The 22,110-nt window shown below is 32.8% G+C and overlaps 3 protein-coding genes across 24 annotated transcripts; 2 read left to right on the top strand and 1 right to left on the bottom strand.

The window, feature by feature from the left end:
* The first annotated feature begins 504 nt into the window (after nt 1-504).
* LOC112749445 (uncharacterized) lies at nt 505-4,194 on the top strand. The gene is made up of 7 exons (XM_072218360.1): nt 505-520; nt 687-883; nt 1,100-1,180; nt 1,560-1,634; nt 2,464-2,508; nt 2,883-2,984; nt 3,778-4,194. Exons 1-7 carry the CDS (start codon nt 505-507, stop codon nt 3,799-3,801), a joined length of 540 nt encoding a protein of 179 aa, XP_072074461.1. The 3' UTR covers nt 3,802-4,194.
* LOC112751905 (uncharacterized) lies at nt 3,810-5,848 on the top strand. Its single transcript, XM_025801230.3, has 4 exons — nt 3,810-3,879; nt 4,949-5,367; nt 5,489-5,581; nt 5,685-5,848. The coding sequence occupies exons 1-4, from the start codon at nt 3,810-3,812 to the stop codon at nt 5,715-5,717; spliced, it is 615 nt and encodes a 204-aa protein (XP_025657015.2). The 3' UTR covers nt 5,718-5,848.
* Nucleotides 5,849-8,469: 2,621 nt separating this feature from the next.
* On the bottom strand, nt 8,470-20,824 carry LOC112751901 (T-complex protein 1 subunit alpha). Of its 22 annotated transcripts, none has more exons than XM_072218140.1 (10): nt 20,488-20,824; nt 20,353-20,385; nt 19,086-19,181; nt 18,895-18,960; nt 18,472-18,689; nt 17,910-18,006; nt 17,133-17,221; nt 16,222-16,342; nt 15,914-16,063; nt 8,470-8,951 (listed from the first exon to the last, which is right to left on the bottom strand). In XM_072218140.1, the coding sequence occupies exons 1-7, from the start codon at nt 20,698-20,700 to the stop codon at nt 17,177-17,179; spliced, it is 768 nt and encodes a 255-aa protein (XP_072074241.1). In that variant the 5' UTR covers nt 20,701-20,824; the 3' UTR covers nt 8,470-8,951; nt 15,914-16,063; nt 16,222-16,342; nt 17,133-17,176. The 22 variants fall into 22 exon arrangements, with proteins under 22 accessions (XP_072074241.1, XP_072074247.1, XP_072074257.1 ...); XM_072218146.1 differs by having other exon boundaries at nt 17,133-17,209; XM_072218156.1 differs by lacking the exon at nt 8,470-8,951 and adding an exon at nt 15,172-15,683 and having other exon boundaries at nt 17,133-17,267.
* Nucleotides 20,825-22,110: the final 1,286 nt, after the last annotated feature.

The following is a 22,110-nucleotide window of genomic DNA, read 5'->3' as shown; positions in this document are numbered from 1 at the left end:
TATTTTAAATTTTAATGTAACTTTTATGCTGTGAAAACATAGCATTGGGTTAAACTTTCCTCTAATAATGAACCAACACAAATAATTGAAATTCAATGAACTGAAATGGTGTACTGGATATGTTTCAATTATATAATTTACAGTAAATTGAATTTTTCTTAGATTGTTTATAGTGAGAAACATCAATGGAGATAACATCCATAGAAAAAAAGTTTTGTTCCAATTGTTTTCTATGTACCCAATAAAAAAATATAAGATTCAATTGGCTATAGTATACCATTTTAGTTCATTTCTACAAGATGTACAAGCGAAATCAAATGAACTTTTAAACTTGTGGTTGAAATAATATAATTGAAGGTCATGTAAATACTTCAACTACTCTCATATTTACTCAAATTTTATTGAGTATTTGAACATAACTTCTTAGGCAGGTTGAGAAGTGGTGACATTTTGTTGAAAAATAAAATAAAATAATAAGCTCTAAGTGAAAAATTTCATTAATACATGGTTTTAGTACCATGTATGTCTAGTCTAACACAATGCTCATCTTTAAAGCTTTTTATTAAGTAAGAAATATTATCATCCTTGTTAATTGAACAAATCTTAACTCTTTATTTATTACATTTAAATAATATTTTTTTTTTAGTTTTTATTTTTTATCTTTAATAACAAATTACTTTTTAAAGATGATTTGGTTAAGGTTCAGGTTCAGGGTGGTGCTGCAAATGATGATGATAATGATGATTTGAGAAAAGATGATGTTAAAGTTGAGAAATTTAGTGGTAAGGATGGGATTAGAAGGTCCAATTTGTTGCCTAAGCAGGTCATTAGTATAACTCTTAGCTTGGGGTTTGTTACTCAGCTTTGGGTTGACACCACTGCTGTGAGTGACCATTTCTTAAGCTATAAATGTAAAGCATGCTTTTTTGGGGAATTTATTTATAATGTTTGTTTGTTTTCCTGGTTTGCTACCTGTTTCTTTGGGGTGGAAAGCATTAAGCATGTTTGGATATTGATTATTAGCTATATTGAACTTAAACTATGTTAGTCTAAGCACACATTTATTGATGTATCTCCTTTTGGTGAATTTCATGTGCAGTGGATGGTTTTATTTGTGGAGATGAGGCCAAACTTGCTTTCTGGGAATGCAGATAACTTCCTTCTGGAGGACATTAGTCAGGTATAACAAATTTTGGAATAACACATTTTGAATGCTTTATGGTGTATGCTTTGCTACAAGTGTTTTACACCATTTTTTAGTTTGTTTCACTTTTGGAGGAGTTTTGTTGCCTGCAATAACATGTAGATAGGACCCGGCAATAACATGTAGAGAGGACCATTCGGGTCCGCTACCAGTTAAATTATGTAGATGCTTCCAGATCAAGCTTTTTGTCCGAAATTTCCAACGCCCCTATATTCCAATATGAATCTGTACTATGGTTTTGCGACCTTGTCTTATGGTCTGTCTTACTTGAATGTGGTGTGCATTTTTAGCTTTGCAAGCTAGTGACCTCATGTGTTTTTCATGCTGTTGAGTGTTCTGTTGGTTCTCTTTTCAGGTCGGGGATGTCGTCTTTGTCCCTGATGAAAGCATGATAGACAACGAATTTAAAATGGTTGGATTGGAGACCCTGGTATGTTTTAAAGTTTTATATGATTCTTTCTTGTGAATTATTTTTTCTTGAAAGATTTATTGTAGGGTTCATTGATTGGCAGAATATGTTGGAGAAATCTTCTCTTTTGATATTTGTTAGTGGTACTCACTTTGTTGTGTTGCTTAAATAATAAAGGTTATTATGAATTGTGTTCATGTAAGATGCTTTTGCTCTATCCTTGTTTGTTAGACGGTGATGATGCTCCAAATTATGTGAATGTGATATCTGAATCTGATGTCTTCTGAAGTTGGTATCATTCATTTAAAGTAGAAATAATGAGAATTGATTATTCATAATTGACAAAGTGTAATGAGATAACAAAACATTATGTAGGATTGAAACTAAGTGGTTTCATAAAAATGTCGGTGATAACCTTTTTTCAGATCTTGGGAACCGTTTACCATAAAATATCATGTTGTAAATGTCTAAATGGTTGTGTTCAAGTTTTCAACTACTTGTTAGTAAGATGAAGATATCTTCTTATTTCTTCTTCAAGATCAAATACTTTTAGATGATCTCCTTTGGTCTTATGTATGATTTTGGTTCTGATCGGTTATTTTGGTCATTTGTGCCAAAATGCAAAGTGCTCTTCATCATGGTTTTCTAAATTTCTATGCAAAATCCAATACCTGTTATACGATTTTTCCCATGCCTTAACCCTTTTCAATAAGTCATCATGGGAAGCAGTTCCATTTAATTTAATATATGATTTAGTGGTGCCACCATTATTTTACCACACTTCAAAAATTGAAACAAGGTAGGACTATTTTTAAGGTGGTAATTGATTCATCATATTATTATTTGATAGGTTGGATACAAAGTTGTGACACCCTCTCAACGGAATATTGGAAAGGTGATTATACGTTTATTCTTCTACTTTTATTTCACATATTTATTTATATCCAATTATTTGATAAGGGAACTCTAAGCTCTTAGGTACGTGGATACACGTTCAGCCTCAATTCAGGTGCTGTTGAAGAACTTGAGCTTGATTCATTTGGACTATCAATTATCCCTTCAAGTTTGGTAAATCAGTGCCTCTTTGTAAGGTTAATAAAAAACCAAGTTCAGAACTCAAAATAGCATGCAAGTTTTGCCAATCCAATTGGAAATGGAAGTCTACATCCTATGTTAACAAATCCAAGTCACAATTCCTTCATTTTGATCATTTGTGACTCCTAAGGGGTTTAGTCTACAAATTATAATTCTTGATTGCCATACTTTTAGGTAAGTACTTACTCTTTGCTAGTCGAGGATGTACTGGAAGTAGTATCTGATGCTGTTGTGGTTCGCGAAACTGCAACGTCGCGTATACAAAGGCTTTCAAAGGTACCTTCATTTCAATAATGGAAATTTGAGTGTATGAGTGTATCACATTACTATTTCACATTTTACATTTTCTTTTGCCCTTACGACTAACGAACTAAGTAGGATATTGATTTCGGCAACATTGCTTCCTTTTCTGATTAGAGCTTCGTGATATACTTCGCCTCTGTTTCTTAGCTGCTGAAAGTTTTGATTCCTGCTTATATATCAAGCCATGCTTATTATGGCTTGTACATGGGAACTTGTGATTCTCATACTTTATTTTGGTTTCTCCGTTTTATGGCTATTGTCCATAGATTTTTAAGCAAAGTCATCTAATTATATTATTTGGTTGGTAAAAGTCTAATTATATCATTTAGTTTGGGTAAAATACTGTCTTACTCCCTAACATTTGGGCTAAGTCTTGATTTTGTCCCTAACGTTCCAAACATTCTATTTTTATTCTGAACGTCTTATTTCGTCCTGTTTTAGTTTTCTGGTCAAAATTAAATTTTTTTCTTCCAAAAATACCCTTTCCTCCATTTGGTTTTATTGAATTCGTTTTCTTTTGAAATAGTTGGTGCTCTTTTTCTACTCCGGGGACGATTTAGAATTTAGCGAGGAAACAGAACAACATTTTGACTTCCCAATAAAACATTGAAGAAAAATATCTTGTGTGCTCATTTTGTCTCGTACACCAAGTTGGATAGCATCGCTCTATTGCTATATAATCATTATTACTACTAAAAGAAATGTCATTGACTCATTTATTTATTTTGTCTTGCTGATCATAAAACAACCTATTTGCTTGTCCCAGGGTTTCTTGGCAACCAGAATGTAGGAGTTTCAATGGATGATCTTGAAGATTATGACTCTGAACCATCTGTGACATATGGCCGAGTTTCAAGGAGAAGGAAAAGTCTTGGAAGAAAGAAACCTAATCAAAGATATTGGGATAATGAAGATGATTGGGATCTTCCAATGGACTATCTTTGATTCACATGTTTTGTCTGCTAACTCCCATGTAATAATACTCCTTTTAATCGAAAATATAGTGAAGCTTTAATAAGCCTACCAAGGATGACATAAAAATACCATACCAAATTACCAATTGTCTTTTTTATTTTCTATGGTGTAAAATAGGCTTGCATTTGTACAGTTAGTTTCATAGATTTTTCTTTTCAGACTTTTTGGTTTTTAATATTATTTAGTTTAGCATTCTCTTCGGTTTTTATCGCCTTTTGCCACCTTAAAAAAGTGATTGGTATGTAATAAGAATATACATAATAAATTATATTTACGTATTAAAATAATTTTTTAAATAATAAATTTGATAATTGATTACTTTTTGCATGTAATAATAATTAATATTTTTTCACCAGTTTCAATATATTTTTTGGGGATACTCTTTTTTGTTAGATTTTTAGTATTATTATTAGAAATGCTACTAGAGGGGCACAGCTAAACAAGATGTGGTGGCAAACTTGCTAGATCATTATAAAACTTGCTAGCATCATTATAAACAAGGGTTTGTTTTGGAACAAGTCTCAAACTCTCAATATAAGAATTTAGCCAGTTGAACAAACAACAAATTAAATCTAGTTCAAGCCTAATCAAAATTGTATAAGAAATTATGAATCCTCTTTTTTCTTTTCAAGAAAGCAAGGGGAAAAAAATTGATCCGAACATCCAATGTAGAACTTTTTTTTTTTTAATAAAGCATAGAAAATAGTCAATATACCAATAAGAACAAACAGAAGCACTAGCCGTTAGCGCCTCCCTCCATTGAAATTCAAAATAAAATACACTCTACTCTTCACTCAACTTTCCATCACCACCAACACCTTTTCTCCATTCTACTTTCCATTTCTTCGCTGCAAAACATAACAATAAAAACCTATCATCCAAACACGCCACAATGCAAACGCAAACGTAAACACAAACTCACACTCCGATTTCCATACCTCCGAAACCTCGGCCGCGATCAGGCCGGACACCACTCCAGCCGAAGAACAACTCGCCCGCCGATCTCCGGCCGAAGCCCAAGCCCAAGCCCGAATCTGAACCACTCTGCGAGATCACACCCGTCCGCGACAAGGAGAACCGTACTATCGCGATCACCGCCGCAGCGGAAGCTACTCTTCCTCCTCATACTGCGGCTGCGTTGGCTCCGGTGGAAGTGCAACTCCCCGAGGCGTCGTCACTGGCGGAAGAGCTGAGCGCGATCAAGAAGAAGCTGGAGAGGATGAGGATCGATAAGGAGAAGACGAAGACAGCGCTGAAGGAGAAGGACGCGAAGCTCGACGCCATGATGAAGGAGCTCGAAGACAGAGGAGAGCTTCAGAAGAAGTTCGAGATCGAGGTTGATCGCTTGTTCCGCTTGAAGGAGCTCAAATATCGATGCATGGTAAAAATAAAAAATAAAAAATAAAAAATTAGTTTCTCTCAGAATTTCTTCGATTCGATTCAATTCTGAAATCGTTTTTTTCTTCTTTTTTTTTTTCTGTTTTGGATTTTGATCGGAACAGAGAGTTTCTCCGATGAGAACATTGGGAGAGAAGGAACATGGAAAGATCGTTAATGAAGCTGCTCCATCGTCGCAATCTCAATCTCAATCAGAGGTAAATCGCTATTTTATTTTATTCTACTTTCAATTTTAGGAATGTTTAGGAATTACCTTTTGCTTTAGTTTTCATTTTCTTCTATGAACGAATTGATGAGAAGAAACTGGCGATTGACGAATGTCGGGAATGGTGAGTTTTTCCTTGCGTAGGAGAAGAGTAAGAATGAGGAAACGACGTCGTTTGAGTGCGAATCTGAAAGTGTGAAGCGCAGAGTCCCGGTTCGGCTTGTTCACAAACTGATACTAACACACAGCAAAAATCATAATCATAATAGCTCGTTATGGTTTATTTTTGTTTGCATTGCAATCTGTGGTGTACTTTCAGATTTTAAGAAAGAAAATAGCTCATAGCTTGTATTGTCGCCAAGAAAGGGGCAAAGAGAATTAGCATTTTGTGTTTTGAGCTTATTGACATTTTTGGTGAAATTTTGATATTACTTATTCAAATATATTGTACTATCATATGTTTTTTTTTGTTTTTTTGTCTGGGACTCATCAATAGCACTCATATAATAGAAGAATATTTCTAACACCCCTTCAAAACATCTTTTGACTAGGAAAGAATAAATAGATCATTGACTTTTTAGCTCGCGAATATTTAAATTTTTGAAAATTTAAAATTATATTTAAATTTTTTATTTTTTTAAAATTTGGATACATTGATTTTTATTGTTCATTTAATTTTATCAGACCCAACGCAAAAATTAAATATGACTCCCATTATATTGAATTGGCCGATACGGATGCCTACGTGGGAGAGTTTCTAAAATGGAACAAGTTAGATACAAGATTGATGTGTCCAAATTTTAAAGAGACAAGAGACTTAAATATATTTTCAAATCCTCATGGATTTAAATATTTACAGATTAAAAAATCAGAAATTAATTTATTTTTTTTACTTTATAAAACAAATAACAATGGTACATATATTTGCCTTTATATAGGCAAAATTTTTGAATAAAATATAGATTCTTAACTAATAACAATTTTTAATGAAAGTAAAGAAACATGTAAAAGTGTAACTTATTTTACTATTTGATTAACATGCCAATTTATTTGACTACTTGATAAGCATGTTTATATAATTATGATAAATTTTAGTCGTAAATTTTGAATATTAATTTTTGCAATTTAACTAATTTTGATTTATCAAATTTAATATAGTTTCTATAATCTTTTATAATCTTCTTACCCCTATTAATATTAATGGATTTAAGTTGTATTTTTCTTAAAGATTTGGATACCAATTATAACAGCTAATGAGGTGATAATGAATTTGCATCGAGTTTGATTAATTATTATTACTAATATAATGTATAATACAATTAAGTTAGGTGTACACTAAAATTAATTATTAAAATTATAGAATACACATTAAAAATAAATTAAGTTATATATGTATTTATATATAAATACACAGTGATTAATTTTAATATATAAATAATATTTTTGTATGTAATAACATCTTATTTAGAATCATATCTCATTTATAAATTCATGGTTACTAAAGATTGATAATTTGATTTTAGTTTGAGTTGAAGTTCTGAATCTTGAAGTTCAATTTGAGAAAGTGCCATAGTTGGGGCGTTCTCTAGTAAAGAGGTAAATTGATATAGATATAAAGATATTTTCATCGATTAATCTTTATTGTGACTAGTAGGTGGATTTTTTATTTTAATATGGAAGAGTGAATAGAGTTTTACGTTAATGTTACAAAAAATAGGATTTTACAGTGTTCTGGAGGCATTGTTCTGTGCAAGCACAATACGCAGACTGTGTATTGTAATTTAATATTAAAATAATACAATACGTAGTCTGCGTATTATAATTTAATATTAAAATAATACAATACGCAGTCTATGTATTGTCTCTATAAATTAAAAAAAATGATTTGACAATTCGCACTCTACGAATTCTATAGCCCCCAAAATTTTGTAAAACACCATAACTTTCAATATTAAAAAATTACATCAATTCTTATCCAATATAAAAAAAAATTAACCCTAGTAGGTTTGTTGTCCTTTTTAGAAGAGTAACTTGGCGGAACACGTGGATGAGTCACTGAGCCATAAAAGTATGCGTGTTAGGAAAACTTAATGTAATTGCTGTATAGAAAGTTATGGACTGCGGTCTTTTTAGGTTTTTTTTTAATTGGATTTAAATATTTTAGTTTATTTTATTTGTAAAATAACCATAAATGAAAATGAGTAAAACTCCAACCCGCTTTTTGACCATTTCACTAACTCTCGTTCCGCCCTCTTCGATTGAAAAATAACATTGTGGGCCCTAATCAATAACTTCATCAGACATTCTACTCCTCTATTAATATCTCCTTTTAGAGCTAACGAATTTTGCTTACGTGTAATATTAAGTCAACATGTGAAAAGAAACTATTGAAAAGGACAAAATGCTCTTTTTTTCTTTCTTTTCTTTTTTCATCTCCTCCTCTTTACAAACCAGAACACCACCAAGCCATTTTCAGTCACCATCATCACTAACATCCACCACCATCATCTGCATTTTCTCCTTCTCCTCTCCATTTTCGGCCACCATCATCACCAACATCTACCATCATTCTTTGTTTTTGCTACACCACCTCACCGACATCATTCTTCTTCTTCTTTTGATCGAACCAAATCCACGAAGTCATATTTCTCCTCCTAATTCTCTGTTCACCCTTGACAACTCCAGCGTCGCCACGACTATCCTCTCTCTCCTTTTCTTCTTTTTACCTGGTACGGAATTTACAATCCACAAACTAATCGGCAAGTACATCGGGTCGTACCAAGTAATACCTCAGGTGAGTGAGGGTCGATCCCATGAGAATTGATGGACCAAACAACAATAGTTGAGTGATTCACTTAGTCAAACAAGCAGAAAGTAGTGTTTCGGAGTTCAAATTTCATTAAATAGTAAATCATGAATTAAGAAAGCAAACAGTAAACTTGGTGTGAGAAGTATGTGAGAGAACAGTTAATGTTTTAGAGATATTTATTTTCTGGATTAATATTTCTTACCAACTATTTTAATCATGCAAGATTCAATTTATGGCAAACTGTAATTGACTAAACCCTAATTCCTTAGAGATTTAGTCTCCTCTAACCTAATCAACTGCTAATTCCTTAGGCAATAAGCTTTCCAATCGTTACTGTCTTCCTGGCGCTAAACGTCAGGCTCGGCGTTTAGCGCCCTACAAGGCAGTGAGCTCGCACACGTTACGAGGTACCTAGCGCTAAATGCCCAGGTTTGCGTTTAGTGCTAGCTTGACAGAATGACTGCACGCATTTCAAATCGATTGGGCGCTAAACAGAATCAAAATTCTTTTCTTTTCTTCTGTACAGACTCTGTCAAACTGATCCAAAATTAACCTGAAATAATCAAAACAATAGAACTACTCAGCATCCAAATAGGCTTCAAACACTAAAATCTCAATAAAACTCAATACATTCATATCTAAAATAATAAGAAAATAAAGAAAAGATGCTCAATTTTGTGGAGGGTTTATGTTGATTCCATCAGTTTTATGATGTATTTTGTTGATTGTTGAGATGCCCTAGTGCTACTAGAAATACTGATTGTGTACCCATTATTTTAATAGTGGAAGATTTTACTGGACTAGGTCCCGTGGATTTTTGTCCCGCTTTTGGAGGGGGGTTTCATGATTAAAATTCTAGTGTTTGATTATTTAATTTCTGCCATTATATTTGCTACTTGGAGTATCTTTGGTGTTGCTTCTTTAATCACACAGGTTGTGCAAAAATTATTTTTGGTGCTTTCGCTGTTAGACAGGTTCTAGTTTGAACCTTAATTTTTCCAACAATGTTGTATCCAGAGCTTTAGTTGTTTATTTCTATGCTAATTAAATGGAGAAAAATACTCATGAGCCAAATATGGTCAAATTGAATTCCAAAAATTACTCGATTTGGAAGACCCTCATGGAAGATATGTTGTATAACAAGGACTTGTATGGTCCTACGGAGGGGGCATAAATCCATAGGTACTAAACACGAGAGAAAAATGTGCAAAATAAAGCATTCTTGATTAGGAAGCTTGTTAATATGAAGTATATTGAAGGTAAATCAATGTTGAAGCACTCGAGTATTTTTCAGGAGATGGTGAACCAATTGAAAAATAATGAAATCACTTCAAATCATGAGTTGAAAGCCTTGTTGTTGTTGTTGTTGAGTTCTTTGCCTAATAGTTAAAAAGTTTTGGTTGTGAGATTAACTAATTCAGCTCTAAAAGAAAAGTTAACGTTAGCAATGGTTAAAGAGAGCATGTTGAATGAAGAAGTCAGAAGAAGAGAGCGAAGTTTGATTAATGTCTCCTCCCAGTCAAAAGCACTTGTTTCAGAGTCACGAGAGAGAAGACAAAGTAGAAAACCTCAGACAGTTCTGATAGGTCAAACAGTCAAAGCAAGTCAAGAGGAAAGTACAAGCCAATAAAGGAGTTCATTTGTCACCAAGGTGGCAAGTCGGGGCATATCAAGAGGTATTATAGGTTCTTGAAAAGAAAACAATCAAGGGAAAGAAACAAAGACAAATGTAAAGATAATGATAAAGAAACTTTTGTTATTGTTTATGAAGATATTATGATCACATATGATGAAAACTATGTTAATCTTGTCTGTGATGATTCCACTTGGATTTATGGATTTTGGTGCCTCATGTCATGTCACTCTGAAGCACGAATTTTTTACTTTTTATACTGTTGGAAATTTTGACAAGATCAAATTGGGAGATAAAGGGGTGTGTGATATCATTGGTATGGGTGATGTGTGGCTTGAAACCAACATGGGATGCAAGTTGTAGTTGAAGAATATTAGGCATGCGCCAGATATGCAGTTCAATCTGATTTTAGTAAAGGCATCAGATCAAGAGGGTTATTGCACTTCTTTTGGTAGTCGAAAATGCAAGATTACTAAAGGGGCTCTCATTGTTGCTAAAGAAGACAATAGTCTTACTACTCTCTACCGGTTACAAGCAAAGTTGTGCAAAGAAGAGGTAAATGTAGCTGATGATTTCTCTTCTGATTTGTGGCATATATGTCTTGGTCACTTGACCGAGAAAGGACTAAGCGTCTTAGCCAAGAAGCACTCACTTCCAGTGAAAGCTACAACTTTAAATACTTGTACCCATTGTTTTGTAGAAAGCATGCTAGAGTATCATTTCATAGTTCTGGGCCTCATTGGAGATCACATGTTCTAGATTTAGTTCACACTGATATTTGCTCTATGAATGCTAAGACACTAGGCGGTGCATCATACTTTATAAATTTTATTGATGATTATTCTCGAAAAGTATGGGCTTTTATTTTGAAATCTAAAGACCAGGTGCTCAGTATCTTCAAACACTTCCATACAAGTGTTGAAAGAGAAACAAGAAGGAAATTGAAATGTGTTCGAGCTATAGGAGTCCATTTGAAGAGTATTATAAAGGACATGGGATCAAGTTTGATAAGATGGTTCCTAAGACTCCTCAATATAAATGAGTTGCAAAGAGAATAAATCGCACTATTAATGATAGAATCAGCTGTATGATCTCTCATGTAAAGTTGCCTAAATTCTTTTGGGGTGAAGCGATGAGGACTGTAGTAGATTTGATCAACCTTTCTCCTTCAGTTCCACTAAATGGTGATGTTCTAGAGAAAGTTTGGAGAGAAAAAGATATCTCCTATAGTCACTTGCGATTGTTCGGCTGCAGGGCTTTTGTTCACATTCTAAGAGATGAAAGATCTAAACTTGATGGGAAGTCAAAGCAATGTATCTTCATGGGTTACGGTCATGAAGACTTTGGTTACAGATTATGGGATCCGGTGAGCAATAAAATAAGAGATGTGATTTTTCTTGAAGACCAAACTATTGAAAATCTTCAGAAGACAGATAAGCCAACAATAACTGTTAGACATTCTGCTGATGATGAACCTAGTCCTTCTACTAGACCTCCTGTTGATGGAAAAGATGTACAAGTTGATAATGATGGTGATGATTTGCATGATGAACCTACACCTCAACCTGAGGTGCCAGATGTAGAAGTTCCACCAGATGTTGAAGTTCCACTTGTACTACCAGTTAAGCCTGAATTGAAAAGATCTAATAGAGACCTCATCCTTTTCAGAAATGCTCTCTACATGAGTATGTGATGTACATTGAGACTTGGAAACTAGAGAGATACCAGGAAGCTATGTCTGATGAGCATAAAGAAGATTGGTTGAAGGCCATGCAAGAAGAAATAAAATCCTTGCATGAGAATCATACGTTTGAATTTGTGAAGTTGCCGAGTGATAAGAGAGCATTCAAGAATAAATGGGTGTTCAAATTGAAAGTGGATAAAAATGTCTCACAGCCAAGGTACAAAGCTCGAATTAATTTTGAAAGGTATTAATTTTGAAATGTCTCACAACAGAAGAAAGGTATTAATTTTGAAGAGATTTTCTCTCTAATTGTGAAGATGTTTTCTATTCGAGTTGTGCTTGGATTAGCGGCTAGTTTGAATTTATAGGTTGAGCAACTTGATGTGAAGACTGTGTTCTTTCACGGTGACAAAGATAAAGAAATTTATATGGAGCAACCAGAGAGTTTTGAGATTAAAGAAAAGGAGTACCTTGTATGCAAGTTGAAGAAAAGCTTATATGGGCTGAAGCAAGCACCAAGGCAGTGGTACACAAAGTTTGATTCCTTCATGGAAGGTCATGGGTATAGTAAGACTTCTTTTGATCATTGTGAATATGTCAAGAAATTTTTTGATAGTGATTTTATAATTCTCTTGCTTTATGTTGATGGCATGTTTATTGTTGGTCATGACACTAAGAAGATTGAAAGTCTTAAGAAAGATTTGAATAAATTCTTTGCTATGAAGGATTTGGGTCCTGCAAAGAAAATCCTTGGCATGAGTATCACTCGTGACAGGAAGAATGGAAAACTGTAGTTGTCGCAACATAAGTATATTAAGAAGGTTTTAGAGAGGTTTAGCATGAGTAATTCCAAACCTATTAGTACTTCACTTGCTAGTCATTTCAAGCTGAGTTTGCGGTAATGTCCTACAAGTGAGAAAGAGAAAGCAGAAATGAAGAAGATTAGATATGCATCTATAGTTGGTAGTTTGATGTATGCTATGATTTGCATCAGGCAGGATATTGCTCATGTTGTTGGAGTTGTTAGTCAGTTTTTCTTTAAACCTGGAAAGGAACACTAGCAAGCAACGAAATGGATTTTTAGATACCTTAATGGTACTTCCAGAGTTTGTTTATACTTTGGGAGTAGCCAACCTGTGTTGGATGGTTACACGGATGCGGATATGACTGGAGATCTTAATTCAAGAAAGTCTACTTCTGGTTATATGATGACTTTTGCAAGGGGAGCTGTGTCGTGACAATCTCGACTTTAGAAATGTGTTGCTTTGTCTACTACGAAGGAAGAATACATTGCTGTTGTTGAAGCTTCTAAGAAACTCTTGTGCATGAAGAAATTTTTACAAGAGTTAAGCATCAAGAGAAGTTTGTGTTATTTTGTGACAGTCAAAATGCTATCCATATCAACAAGAATCCGACGTTTCATTTTAGATCGAAACACATAGAGGTGAGGTATCATTGGATATATCAAGCGCTTGAGATGAAGTCATATGCACTTGAGAAGATCCATACTGATGATAATGGTTCAGATGTGATGATTAAGAGTTTACCTGCAGTGAAGTTTGATTATTGCAAAAAGAAGACGGGTTTGGTGGACTAGCCTATTCTCACTTGAGTCGATGAGGGGAAGATTTGTTGGTGGGTCTCCAACTCAAGTGGAACCCACAAGCCAAAAGAATAAAAAGAAAAAAAGTGGCAAAATCCACATTAAGAATAAAAAAAGTGGAGAGAGAGAGAGAGTATCTAAAGTGTCTCTCATTTAAAAAAAAAAGAAAAGAAACAGTGAGGAAGAAGAGAGAGCTTCGACAAGAAGAGAAAAAGAAAAAGAAAAAAAATGGTGGTGCCATTTTGATCTCATTCACCTGGTAAACTTGCTCTATTTCTTTTGAAATTTTAGTATGTTATTCCTAGTTTAGAGATGAACATTAAGATATAACTTGCTAGTTGTATTATCTTTTCTTTTGTCTGATTTGAGATACCCATTTTTATGGAGATTTATGTTGATTCTATCAGTTTTGATAATGTATTTTGTTTATTGTTGAGATGCTCTAGTGCTACTAGGAAGACGGATTATGTACCTATTATTTTGATAGTGGAAGATTTTACTGGACTAGGTCCGTGAGTTTTTTGTCCCTCTTTTGGGAGTTTTCCCACAATAAAAATTCTGGTGTTTGATTATTTAATTTCTGCCATTATATTTGCTGTTTAGAATATCTTTGGTATTGCCTATTTAATCGCGCAGGTTGTGGAAAAATTATTTTTGGTACTTCCGCTGTTAGATAGATTTTTGTCTGAACCTCAATTTTTCCAACAACAAGCAACCACAAAATCTCGAAACATTTATGCAGTTTCTGCAAGTACTACTCTACAACAGTCCACTAATAACATCAACACTATCACAACACACATACAACTGGATTGAACTTAGAACATTATGCAAGAATAAAACTGATATCAAATTTGAATTGTCGAAGAGTATTATTATGAGGATCCATAAGAATTTTTCTAAAAATCAGCTTTTAACAAAACACTAACATATCCCATAATCACCAAATCACTCTTTTACATAAAAATTAATACTTTAAGTAAATATCTATACTTAATCAAAATTCAGAAAAAGGCAACTAATAAGACCATATTCCGAACCAAATTCAGGTATTTAAGAAGAAGAAGAAGAAGAAGCAGTAGGGTGGTGCAGCAAGAACAGAGAATGGTTGTGGATGTGGCAACGGGGTGGTGCAGCGAGAACAGAGAATGGTGGTGGATGTTGGCTATGATGGTGACCAAAAATGATGGATAGGAGAAGAGAGAAGAGAGTTGGTCTGGTGGTGTTCTGGTTCATGAAGAGGAGAGGAAAAAAAAAAGAGGAGAGGAGGCGTTTTGTCCCTTTCAATAGTTCTTTAACACATGTCGAGTTAACATTATACATAGGTAAAATCTGTCCCACAACTAGAAAATGGATTAATACAGACAAATTTACAGACATATTTAGTCTTTATTACAGACAGATTTTTGGTTACTGACGAAACTACCGACGGATTTTGTCCCTCTGTAAATTCTCCATCCATTTCCCTGGGACGTCGAACTTTTCGACGGATTTTCCGACGAATTTTTCGTCTGTAATTACAGACAGATTTTCCGACGGATTTTCCGTCTGTAATTACAGACGAATTTCCGATAGATTTTTCGTCTGTAATTTAAACCTTGGAAAATCATCTCACACTCTGAACACTCTGAATATAGACAGAAAATTCGTCTGTAAATCCGTCAGTAAGGTAAAATAATTTTTTTTTTAGATTTTTTCATTGCAAAATAAACTTGTTTTCATACAAAATAAATATAAATTTAATACAAATTTTTATCTAATTTGTATTTGAATATTTATATTATTTCAAATAATAAACAAATTCATCGTATTATCAAACTAAAAGAAAAGTACTATAAACAAGCAAGTCAATATAATTCAAAACACAAAGTATATTGATACATCAACTATAATAATAAGTAACAACCATACATCAACAAAGTGTATTGATACATCAACTATAATTCAAAACAAATACTATTGAAAAAAAGAAAACCTGTAAAATCTATACTGTGGCATACACTAAAGGTGTATAAAACAATCTGCTCTTGTAGCTAACCACTTAAATATAAACATAAACCTAGTCTAAAATTAGGGCCAAACCAAGTTAAAGTTGTTCAATTCTTCTAAGATCCATTAATGTTTTCTATTTCTCCTGGCGGCTTGTTCTGCCATTCATCATGTGCATCTTCTATCTATTTGTTTGCTTTGCCGACTTGAATTGCTTGCCTAATTGTATAACATGATTATTTGCTTCTTGAATTTCTTGATATACATGTTATACTTGTATTTTACTTGCATTGTTATTACTTGTGTTTTCTATTGGGATTGAGGAGGTTTGTAAGGCGGTGGCGATGGGATCGCATGGCGGTTAGGCTGGCGAAGGCTATGGGACAGCGGAGAATTGCTAGATTAGAAATCCCTTAAGATAGTTTACCCCGTTTCATAAAGGTTTTTAAAATTATGGTTTTAATTTTAGTTATGCTTTAAGTTGAATCTTAAACAACTGCGTAAGCCAAACAATTTTCAATTAAAAATCATAATCCATTTGTAGGAGATAAACATATTATAAAAAGAGAAAATGTTTCCATGCCTTAGATGAAAGTTTGTGCTTACTCATCAACATTGTGCTGATTGTTAGTCTGTAATATAAAATGCAGCAATCAAAGTGAGCTTCCTAAACCTTTACACCAACGCATAAATGTATTTCATATATCAAACTTGAAATAGAAGCATCGGTTAACGAATTAGCATACCAACTGCCAACTGCAAAAAAAGAGAGAGGAAAAAGAATATATATGTAGAACAAAAACTGAAATAGTGACAATAAAATAAGAATGAATAAAGTAATTAGTCAATAGAAAATATAGAGGAAGCATATAAAGTTACTCCGAAATGCAAGTGCATAGAATCTTTAATATTACCTGTTTCACTTGATCATAGCTGGCTAGTTCAGCAGCATTAATGATAGCACTTCTTGCTATATTGGGGCCAATCCCAGTCCAAAGAGCTCCAAGTCCAAAGAGCTCCAACTCCTTCCTGAGTCTGTTGGATGAAAGTTCAAACAAAACTGGTTTTTATAGTTTCAATGTATAGCTTTTATATAGCAAACTCGATTCTAATAATAATAAACATAAGTAAGAATAAATGAAATGATGTGGAAATGAACTAGGGAGGGCAATAAGGACCCTATTTATATCCAAATGTGGAAGGCATGATGCCTGAGTTGCGTAAAAAGAATAGTAAAACCAAATAGAAAGATTGCAATTAGTACATAAATAATTGAGAAACAGTTAAGCTTAAACGATCATAGAGCTGTAGTGTTTGGTGCTGCAGCATAGGTACTTATTAGTTGAGAAAAAGAAGCAACATTTATTCCACTAATAATTAAAGCTATCTTCTTTGTTTTAATGCTGCAGAACAAAAGATGCATTACTCATTTATTTGCAGTGGTATTAATACACAACACAACACAGAATGATAACAGTTTATTTATTGGCTAAGTACACAGAATGATAACCCTTTTCAAGTACATAGAATGATTCAGCCATGCATTTTATACTTAATTTTCAATAGAGAAACAAGATAAGCATTAGCCAGAGGAGAGGTAAAAAATTATCAAAAAATTATCAAAAAATTAAGACATCATATAATGTTAGAAGAAGTGAATCAGCTTTATTATACCAAATTTAATTATAAATGAGTCATTGACTTTGGAGATTTGATACATTGAATTGTTCTATATGGACATAAATAGAAGAAACTATTAGCCCCTAAAAATGCTTAGAACATAACACTAGATTAAGAAACACTCATAATTAAAAGTAGAAACTACCTGGTCAGCAATCATTCCAAGTCCCGTGCTTTGCATTAAAGACTTTACACCCACGCCATCACCAAGTTTTTGACTAGCTGCTCGAAACTCTTCCATAGATTTCTCAGGGTTAGTTCTTTTTAAAGATCATGGACGCTGCCAAATAGCAATTGCAGATTTGGAACATGTAATGCACACAATGCAATAAACCAGAACAAGTCTAAAAGCAAGTGATTCAGATTCAATTCAGTGACTGGATACTTTATACAAGTCTTTGATCAATTAAGCAATCAAGAACTGTCATTGAGTTGAGGAAGAGAAGAGGCTTTAATTCACAACAATTATATGAACATGAAAATGCAGTGTCTGAAGAGAAAACAACATAAATGAATCAATTAAATAAATAAAAAAGAAAACAGTAAGAATTGAAGTAGAAGAAAATATTATTCAAATAAGACATGCACCCCTAAGTTCCTCCTAGCAACAGACGCATTGATTTGCCTGCACCCAACATTGTAAAAAATATTATTCAAAATATCAAATTTAGTCACTCAATGCAAATATATGATAAAAACATAAGTTCTTTGGTGTGATGCCTAAAAAGGAAGAATCCTAGATGTGGTGGTAACTAAGCTATATTAATCCTACATAGGCATTCTTTTCCTTATCAACATGTAAAGCATAATAAAAAAAATTAGTTATTTTCTTCACATGCCTAAATGAAATAATTACAACTAATGTCTCTTGCAGAAAGTAAAAACTATTAAGAATTTCAAAGAAAAAAAGAAACTAATATACCTTGAGTGCCATGTCATCAATTCCTTTAGTAGTCAGAACAACATTGGCTCCAGCTTTCAATAGTTTTTCAATGCGTTCCTTAGTCATATCAGCCTCTCTGCAATACGAAATAAAATGACCAATTGCCAAGCCATGGAGTGAAACTTGGATATTATTTTATTTTGAGGTGGTAAGAATATTGTTTTAGAAAAAGCACAAGCAAATTTCCACAATAAAAAACATTGGCATTACACAGTTATTTATTATTTTAAGAAATTGCAAAATTATAGAATTATTAACCATAACAATAATCAAAGGGAAAAATCTATAAAGGGAAAATTTCAGTGTACACAACGGGAAACCCCTGGCCAATTCTTAAGATCATTTTAAAATTTAACACTTAGCAATATATGGTGAACAGCAACGGTGTTGCTATATAACACTATTTAATTTTTAACAACAAAATAAATATTCCCGCTGATATATGAAAGGGAGTTTGGCAAGAATTTTTTTTAGAATAATATGGAAGGCATGATCATATGTCACTGACAGAAGATTTAAGCATAAATTGTACTAATATTACCTTTGACGAATTTTCTCAAGCTCTCTGGGATCAGTAACTAATACTTGAACACCCAATTGCATTTTAGTCTTTTGAAGATTAAAATCAAGACAGGCAATTTTTGCAGGGGCAACCCTAAGAGGCATTCCTTGAGCTGCACGGCCAGTATTTAGAGCATAACCATTCATCAGAAAGCTGTCTCTAGCACTTTTTCCATGAGCCTTCAATATATTGATTCCCTATAATAATGGTGAACCAAAAAAAAAAAGGACAGAGGATAAAATCCAGAGAATGACCGTGATAATTAAAGCACGTAAAGGCAAGATTTAACTAATTGAAGTACACATCACAAATTCTCAACACATGCTGAAAATAGAGTGTTTTAGTTTCACCTAGGAGCAAGCCATATAAACAATAAGATGAAAAGGAATTCGAAAAACCAACCTTGATTGGGTATTTAACTTCCCCCCTAGCATTGGTCATCTTTACAACTTGCACTACCTCTACAACCTGTGTAAATAACCAAAACCACAAGAACCATAAGCCCACATGATGAGAACTGAAACTCCTTTTTGCAATTGCGCAGTCCATATCCCCAAAATTTAACCTTTTCGAGAACTAAACTTCAAACATACCAAGTTGGCAAAGAAGTCATTGTCACCAGATATCAACTTTGACGACATGCTGGTCTTGGCACAGTTAATAAGGGATTCCTTTCCAAGCTTGTCAACCTAAAGTCAATAGAGAAATCCGATTTAGTAACAAATAAGATATACCAAAGCTAGTAACTGCATCGCACTTATGGCAAGAGAAGCAAGCTCTGGTCAATACAAAAATTGCATTGCAGCCAGAGGTTTGTCCCGAGACCTGCCAAATCATATAAGCCAAAAAAACTAATCAGCATTTGCAATCTTTGCATGAAATGCATACCTCTTATACCAAACGGAAAATAAAAGCATAAACCAAACAGACCCAAAAAGTGAAAATCAAATTCATTTGCAGTATATATACCAAAAACAAAAACACCTTCGAAAAGAAAAAAGGAAATAAATCATGTTCCTTACTAATTTGAAACCAACCTTAACGTGGCAGTGACATTATACTTGGGCAGCATCCTGCCACCAAAATAACCAGGTCAGTAACCAATTCCTATTTGACAAATCCATAGAATCAATCAGTGCACTAACCTGATATCTTTCATGAAAAGCTGTTTGGACTTTTCCACCAACCTTGATATCATCCCGGAGTATCTGCTCCTCACTCCTCAGCCAAGTAGGTCATAGACAAAGTTAATTTTATTTTCCATTAATATTTAAGCTGAAAAGAATAACTACTTCTATCTTAACATATCACCTAACTACTTCTACAACTTCCAAATCACAGAAGAGAGAATAATACTGCAATAAATAATCCTAATACTACAATTTCTGCATAGATAAATCTATCTGCTGCAATAAGTGATTAAGAGAAGCCATAATCTAGAAGTTCAATTCCATTCTATATCTATAAGAGTTCAACGAATTTCACTGTATTGCTAGAACACTAATTAATTAAGAATGTGCAATTCTAGGGTTCCAAAAACAATTAACCAAACAGAATAAACAAACATGCATACAATATGAGAGGAAATAGATTAAACCAGCGTTATAATGGTGAAATTGAAAAAGTTTCAGAAAGCCTCTTCAAGCTATATATATAAAATTGAAATCCAAGTATTTCGCACATTGTATAAGAATAAAAAATACTAAGATGAATGATTGAAAGCAATGCATTTATCTACACACAAAAAAAATCACAAATAGTGTAGAATCATGGAACAAGCTCAGAACAGGTGATCGAATCCCTAAGCTGGAAATTAGAAAAATTTAAACAGAAGAAAGAGAATGGAAAGGTCAAAATTACCATCTGTTTTGAGATACCAGCATGTGATAGAAACTGCAACAGTAACAAGAAGCTCAATCAACATCAACAACAACAAGAAGATAGAAACTGCGAGAAAAAATTGATAAACCTAAAATTGGCACAGAAAAATTGAACCCTAAGCAACAGCAAGGAGGGGGCTCGTGCGACGCAAGCGGTGGCGGCAGCGGTGGAAAAAGACGAAAACTCAGAGGAACGATCGAACAATGGCAGCAGAGGCGGCGGCAGAGGAGGAGGAGGAGGAACGGAAGAGAGCGTGACGGAGAGGATCCATTGGAAGGGGTGTGACGGAGAGGATCCATTGGAAGGGGTGTGACGGAGAAGATCCATTGGAAGGGGTGTGACGGAGCTTCGGTGCGACTGAACCAAAGCTGAGATGCGCCGCTGATGGAGGATTTGGAAGGGATGAGCGTGGAGATTTGTAGAAGTATCGTGATTGAAACGCGGAGCTTTTTGGTCACAACCCTTATTTTAATATTTTTCGACGGAAAATTTTAAATTACAAACGAATTTTCTGTCTGTAATAATTTAATAAAACGCTGCATTTTTTCTATTTAATTACAGACGAATTTTTTGTCTACAACTATTTTTCACAGAAAAAAAATAATTTTTTTGACAGAATTATCGATAGATTTTTTTTTTTTGTAATTTATACTAATTCATTTTTTTGTTTTCTGACAAAAAATTCCTCTAAAATTCCGTCTGTATTAACTAGTTTTTTAGTAGTGATAGTTTAGGTATTAATCTAATGTTTTATTCTCTTCATGACTTTATATATTTTATTTTATTCTCAATTTATTCATCGTTATTATTTGTTTTTTTTTTTACTTTTGTTCTATTATATGTATATATGTTGCATATAAAATTTTAAAATAAATTAATTAATTTAAAATAACTTTTTTATTTTTAGAAATAGTAATGAAAAAATTTTTTAATTACAATACATAATTACACATATGCATAAAATTTTTCATCTAACATTATAGCAAGATTAAATTAAAAAATATATAACAAATTTAATTATTTTAAAAAGAAAGAAAGAAAAAAAATTATAAATTAAATTTCTATTATTTTATATAAACATACTTTTCATATACAGATTTAATTTTTTTAGAATTTATATATAATTCTAATTTCAAATTATAAATACTAGTGTATCGTTAGGCACTAATATGCCAATTGATTTAGTCTTTTATTATTAAATATGTATAAAAAAATTAGTTAGGATAACAAATTATCTATAATTTAATTAAAATGTTTTAAGTTCAAGTTTTAGAAATAAAAAATTATTTTTTTCATAAATTATATATAATGAATAGTAGTATTTTAAGAATGAAAGTGAATTCTTTTTAATTTTTGTATTTTTATATAATTAATAATGTTTAACAAAATTTATTTTAGTATATATAATTTTGCCTCCACTTTTAAAATTTTTTTAGTCCGTCACTGTAACTAGTAAATATTATTTTTTTGTCAATATTTAATAATAATATTTACTCATAACAGAAATTTTGCATACAAAAAGTATATAGTTTATACCTATATTTATCAGAGTAATTAATATAGTTTGCACCCATATTTTTCTATAATTTGCATACATAAATTAATAAAAATTATTTGCTAAAGATAATTTAGTATTTGTACTAGTCAAATAGTCATAAAAAATACTAAAAATGATTAGTCCCAAAAATTTTATTTTTAATTTTTTTTCATAATTTTATATTTTTATTTAATTATGAG

This window comes from Arachis hypogaea, chromosome 15 (genome assembly GCF_003086295.3).
Source record: "Arachis hypogaea cultivar Tifrunner chromosome 15, arahy.Tifrunner.gnm2.J5K5, whole genome shotgun sequence".
NCBI classification, from domain to species: Eukaryota; Viridiplantae; Streptophyta; class Magnoliopsida; order Fabales; family Fabaceae; genus Arachis; species Arachis hypogaea.
Note: the sequence above shows the minus strand (reverse complement) of the source record. Positions and strands in the feature narration are given on the sequence as shown.

Coding starts and splice junctions, on each gene's coding strand:
- LOC112749445 (XM_072218360.1), top strand. Junction 884..1,099: donor TTTGGGTTGACACCACTGCT/GTGAGTGACCAT, acceptor TTTCATGTGCAG/TGGATGGTTTTATTTGTGGA. Junction 2,509..2,882: donor CTCAACGGAATATTGGAAAG/GTGATTATACGT, acceptor CCATACTTTTAG/GTAAGTACTTACTCTTTGCT.
- LOC112751905 (XM_025801230.3), top strand. CDS start 3,810: ATGGATGATCTTGAAGATTATGACTCTGAACCATCTGTGACATATGGC. Junction 3,880..4,948: donor AGTTTCAAGGAGAAGGAAAA/GTCTTGGAAGAA, acceptor GGCCGCGATCAG/GCCGGACACCACTCCAGCCG. Junction 5,368..5,488: donor AGCTCAAATATCGATGCATG/GTAAAAATAAAA, acceptor TGATCGGAACAG/AGAGTTTCTCCGATGAGAAC.
- LOC112751901 (XM_072218140.1), bottom strand. CDS start 20,700: ATGGATCTTCTCCGTCACACCCCTTCCAATGGATCCTCTCCGTCACAC. Junction 19,182..20,352: donor CTGGTATCTCAAAACAGATG/GTAATTTTGACC, acceptor TATTGACTTTAG/GTTGACAAGCTTGGAAAGGA. Junction 18,961..19,085: donor ATGACTTCTTTGCCAACTTG/GTATGTTTGAAG, acceptor TTATTTACACAG/GTTGTAGAGGTAGTGCAAGT.